At 61.0% G+C, this 5,364-nt stretch overlaps 1 protein-coding gene across 1 annotated transcript in view; it reads left to right on the forward strand.

Annotated features, from left to right (window-relative positions):
- ARHGAP39 (Rho GTPase activating protein 39) overlaps positions 1-4,864 on the forward strand; it is an 18,699-nt gene extending 13,835 nt beyond the window's left edge. Inside the window, exons 4-8 of the mRNA XM_035894491.1 lie at positions 25-98; positions 3,523-3,722; positions 4,310-4,401; positions 4,508-4,677; positions 4,808-4,864. Of these exons, the coding sequence (XP_035750384.1) occupies positions 25-98; positions 3,523-3,722; positions 4,310-4,401; positions 4,508-4,677; positions 4,808-4,864 (593 nt within the window). The remainder of the gene's footprint in view (positions 1-24; positions 99-3,522; positions 3,723-4,309; positions 4,402-4,507; positions 4,678-4,807) is intronic.
- The last annotated feature ends 500 nt before the right edge of the window (positions 4,865-5,364 follow it).

The raw sequence follows: 5,364 nt of genomic DNA on the forward strand, positions 1-5,364 counted from the left end.
CCCCCGCTGTGTTGTCTCTTGCAGGGGTGGCCATCAGCACCTACGCCAAGTACTGCTACAACAAGCTGCAGAAGGCGGCGCTGACGGGCGCCAAGAAGGTATTGGCCAACCCTTGGGGGGGGGAGGGGTGGTGGGCAGTGACCCCCCCACCCCGGCCAGGACCACCCAAGGAGGTGCTGGGGTTTGGGGATGGGGTCTGGAGGAGGAGGAGGGGTGAAGGTGGAGAGCACTGGGAAGAAGAGGGGTGGTTTGTGCCAGGTCTGTGGAGAGCATGCGCTGGGGCATCTCCAGCGTGGTTCATCCGTCACTGCGTCCCTTCCAGGGACCTTCTGAGCACCTTCTGGGGACCTGGGAAACTTCTGGGCTCCTTCCAGGGACCTAGGGACCTTCCAGGGACCTTCCGAGGACCTGTGCACCTTCTGGGCTCCTTCCAGGGACCTAGGCACCTTCCTGGGACCTTCTGATCACCTTCTGGGCATTTTCTGGGCACCTTCTGGGGACCTTCTTGGGACCTGGACACCTTCTGGGAACCTGGGGACCTTCTGGGCTCCTTCTGGGGACCTGGGGACCTTCCCGCGACCTTCTAATCACCTTCTGTGAACCTTCTGGGCTCCTTCCAGGAAGACCTGGGGACCTTTCCAGGACCTTCTGATCACCTTCTGGGCATCTTCTGGGCACCTTCTCAGGACCTGGGCACCTTCTAGGGACCTGGGGACCTTACAGGGACCTGGAGACCTTCTGGGCTCCTTCCAGGGACCTGGGCACCTTCCCGGGACCTTCTGATCACCTTCTGGGCACCTTCTGGGGACCTAGAGACCTTCCAGGGACCTTCTGGGGACCCTCTGGGCACCTTCCAGGGTGCTGGGAAGAAGAGGGGTGGTTTGTGCCAGGTCTGGGGGGAGGCGTGAGCCAGGGCATCTCCAGCGTGATTCGTCTGTCACTGCGTCACTTCCAGGGACCCTCTGGGCACTTTCCAGGGACCTTCTGGGCACCTGGGGACCATCTGGGCTCCTTCCAGGGACCTGGGCACCTTCCCGGGACCTTCTGATCACCTTCTGGGCACCTTCTGGGGACCTTCTGGGGACCTAGGGACCTTCTGGGGACCCTCTGGGCACCTTCCAGGGACCTTTCAGGGACCTGGGGACCTTCCTGGGACCTGGGCACCTCTGGGGACCTTCCAGGGACCTTCCAGGGACCTTCTCAGGACCTCGGCACATTCTGGGCACCTTCCAGGGACCTTCTGGGCACCTGGACACCTTCTGGGAATCTTCCAGGACCTTCTGGGGACCTGGGCCCCTTCTGGGCACCTTCCAGGACCTTCTGGAGACCTGGGGACCTTCTGGGCACCTTCTGAGGACCTTTCAGGGACCTTCTCATGACCTGGGAACCTTCTGGGGACCTTCTGGAGTCCCCCAAGTCCTTCCCAAGCCTGCCCATCACCAGGGGAACCCAACAGGGATTAATGAAACAATCCTGGAAGCAAAAGCGTGCACCAAGGCTCGACCAAGGAGGCTCCAGCAGCTCCTATCTCCCCAGCTTCCCAGGGGGCTGCCCTACCAGCGTCCCCCAGCTCCTCCAGCACATCCAGGGATTCATTTCCAGCCTGGGGTGCTCTTGGTGTCCCCACCACCACCATGGCTGCCTCAGTTTCCCTCCCTCCCTCATTTCTTGGGGATGGAGAAGAGGTGGCAGGACCCCTCCCAGGTCCTCCCAGTGACATCTCCTGTGGTGGGAGGGGACACGTCACTCGCCAAGGGCTCGTCACTGAGCTTGGAAGGCAAAGATGGGAGCCATTGAGGAGCTGGGCATGGCCAGAGGCTTGGGGCACGGCCGTGGTGGCTCCTTCCTTCTCAGCTCTGTCTGGACAGGAGATGCTGGGGAGCTGTGTCCCACCACGCCCATGGCTGCTGTGTCCATCCCTTCTTCATCCCACCATGCCCATGGCTGCTCCATCCATCTCCTCTTCTGCGTCCCACCACGCCCATGGCTGCTGTGTCCACCCCTTCTGCTTCCCACCACGCCCACAGCTGCTCCAGCCATCTCCTCTTCTGCATCTCACCATGCATGTGGCCATGGTGTCCATCTCCTCTTCTTCATCCTACCACATGTGGCCATGGCGTCCATCTCCTCTTCTCCTTCCCACCATGTGTGTGGCCATGGCATCCATCTCTCCTGCTTCCTATCATGCCCATGGCTGCTCCATCCATTTCCTCTTCTTCATCCCACCACACCCATGGCTGCTGTGTCCATCCCTTCTCTTTCCCACCATGCACATGTCCACAGCGTCCATCTCTTCTTCTTCCCACCAGGCACGTGGCCATGGCATCCATCTCCACTTCTTCATCCCACCATGCCCATGGCTGCTGTGTCCATCCCTTCTGCTTCCCACCACACCCACGGCTGCTCCAGCCATCTCCTGTTCTGCATCTCACCATGCATGTGGCCATGGCATCCATCTCTTCTGCTTCCCACCATGTGCGTGGCCATGGCGTCCATCTCTTCTGCTTCCCACCATGCCCATGGCTGCTCCAACCATCTCCTCTTCTTCATCCCACCATGCCCATGGCTGCTGTGTCCACCCCTTCTCCTTCCCACCATGCATGTGGCCATGGCATCCATCTCCTTCCCACGAGGCATGTGGCCACAGCATCCATCTCCTCTTCTGCTTCCTACCACGCACACGGCCACAGTGTCCATCTCCTCTTCTCCTTCCCACCAGGCACGTGGTCACTCCATCTATCCTCTCTTCTGCTTCCCACCACGCATGTGTTGATGGTGTCCATCCCTTCTCCTTCCCACCAGGCACGTGGCCACGTTGTCCATCTCCTCTTCTGCTTCCCACCACGTACACATCTGCTCCAGCCATCTCCTCTTCTTCATCCCACCATGCCCGTGGCTGCTCCAGCCGTCTCCTCTTCTGCATCCCACCACACCCATGGCTGCTGTGTCCATCCCTTCTGCTTCCCACCACACCCACGGCTGCTCCAGCCATCTCCTCTTTGACACCCCACCATGCATGTGGCCATGGTGTCCATCTCCTCGTCTTCATCCCACCATGACCACAGCTGCTGTGTCCATCCCTTCTGCTTCCCACCATGCACATGTCCACAGCATCCATCCCCTCTTCTACATCCCAGCACATGAGGCCATGGTGTCCATCTCCTCTTCTCCTTCCCACCAGGCACGTGGCCACTCCACTCACCTCCTCTTCATCCCACCACGCCCAGGGCTGCTGCATCCACCCCTCCTGCACCCCACCACGCACACGTCAACTCCATCTGTCTCTTCTGCATCCCACCATGCATGTGGCCATGGTGTCCATCCCTTCTCCTTCCCACCAGGCACGTGGCCACTCCATCCATCTCCTCTCCATCCCACCACGCCCACGGCTGCTGCGTCCACCCCACCGCGCACACCTCCACTCCACCCACCCCACCTCCATCCCACCATCTCCCGCCCGGCACTGGCAGGGCAACCATGTCCTCCTGTGACCCAGCTCCTAGCTTCTCCTGTCTTTGCCAGGGCCTGAAGAAGCCCAACATCGAGGAGATCCGTCATGCCAAGAACGCCGTCTTCAACCCTTCCATGTTCGGCAGCTCCCTGCAGGACATCATCGCCATGCAGAAGGAGCGCTACCCCGACCGGCAGCTGCCCTGGGTGCAGACCCGCCTCTCCGAGGAGGTCCTGGCGCTCAATGGGGACCAGACTGAGGGCATCTTCAGGTAAAGCCACCTACAGCTGGTGGCACCCCAGCTTCTCATGGAGGAAGCCATAAGGAGGCACCTTGTGGTGGGGGCCCTCCCCACATCCCCATGGGCGCCCTTCTCCTCCCACACCCCCCCCCAACTTCTCCTGGCTCCAAGGCCGCTGGGGTTTCTCCAACGGCAACCAGACGGAGGGCCTCTTCAGGTAAAGCCACCTACGGTTGGTGGCACCCCACCTTCTCACGGAGGAAGCCATAAGGAGGCACCTTGTGGTGGGTGCCCTCCCCACGTCCCCATGGCCGCCCTTCTCCTCCCACCCCCCAACTTCTGGCTCCAAGGCCTCTGGGGTTTCTCCATGGCAAGGGCATGGCCCTTCCTTGGTGCCCACCAGAGTCACATGGGATGGCAACCACATCGCAAAATGGCGCCATCCCCAGCTGACGTCCCCTCTGGGCTTTCCTTGAGCCCCATGTGCACCCAGGGGGACCCCCCAAAGCCAGTTGGGCTTTGGGGGGTCCCCCTGGGTGCATGCGGGGCTCAAAGAGAGGGTTGGGGTCCTCATCTCTCTCTTGGGGGGCTGACATCTCCTCCCCCACCCCCTGCAGAGTCCCCGGTGACATCGACGAGGTCAACGCGCTCAAGCTGCAGGTGGACCAATGGAAGATCCCTACCGGCTTGGAGGACCCCCACGTTCCCGGTAGCACCCTGGGGCGTCAGGGGGGGGAAGGGTGCAGAATCGGGCCCTTCACCCACCAGGGCTGACATCTCCCCATCTTCTCGGTCCTCCCCCCCCTCTCCACCAGCCTCCCTGCTGAAGCTCTGGTACCGGGAGCTGGAGGAACCGTTGATCCCCCACGAGTTCTACGAGCAGTGCATCACCCACTACGAGAACCCCGAGGCGGCCATCGCCGTCGTCCACTCTCTGCCCAGGATCAACAAAATGGTGCTGTGCTACCTCATCCGCTTCCTACAGGTACGGGGCCAGGACCTCCCCCACCCCCAGGGCTTCCTCCCAGCCTCAGGGGCTTCTCTTGAGGTGGCTTGGGGTTCCTCAAGTTGCTGGGGGTGGGGTTGCCCACCTGGTGACCCCCATCTCATCCAAGAACCAAGAGGTCTACGTGGTCCCTCCACCCAACTCCCACCACCACCTTCTTCCTTAGATGGGCTTGGGTGGGCGCACGCTTCGTTGGGTAAAAACCTGGCTGGATGGCCATGCCCAAAGGGTGGTGGTCAACGGAGGTCATAAAATCATTGCTTTGGTTGGAAAAGACCTTTAAGATCATCGAGTCCAACCATTCTCCTACCCCTGCCATCCCACCACTAAACCCTGGCCCTAAGCAAAACCATGACCCTAAGCATGACCTGAAGGTCAATCCAGTTGGTGGTCCCCAGGGCTCAGTGGTGGCCCCACTTCTGTTTAACATCTTCATCCACCTGGACTTCAGCAAGGCCTTTGACGCTGTCTCCCACAGCATCTCCTAGAGAAGCTGGCGGCTCATGGCCTGGGTGGGCGTACGCTTTGCTGGGTAACAAACAGGCTGGGTGGCTGAGCCCCAAGAGTGGTGGTCAACGGAGGTCAATCCAGTTGGTGGCCCCCAGGGCTCAGTGGTGGCCCCAGTTCTGTTCAACATCTTCATCCATGACCTGGGCGAGGGGATCG

The sequence above is a fragment of the Egretta garzetta genome, unplaced genomic scaffold, assembly GCF_000687185.1.
Source record: "Egretta garzetta isolate BGI_Z169 unplaced genomic scaffold, ASM68718v1 scaffold315, whole genome shotgun sequence".
Lineage (NCBI taxonomy): Eukaryota > Metazoa > Chordata > Aves > Pelecaniformes > Ardeidae > Egretta > Egretta garzetta.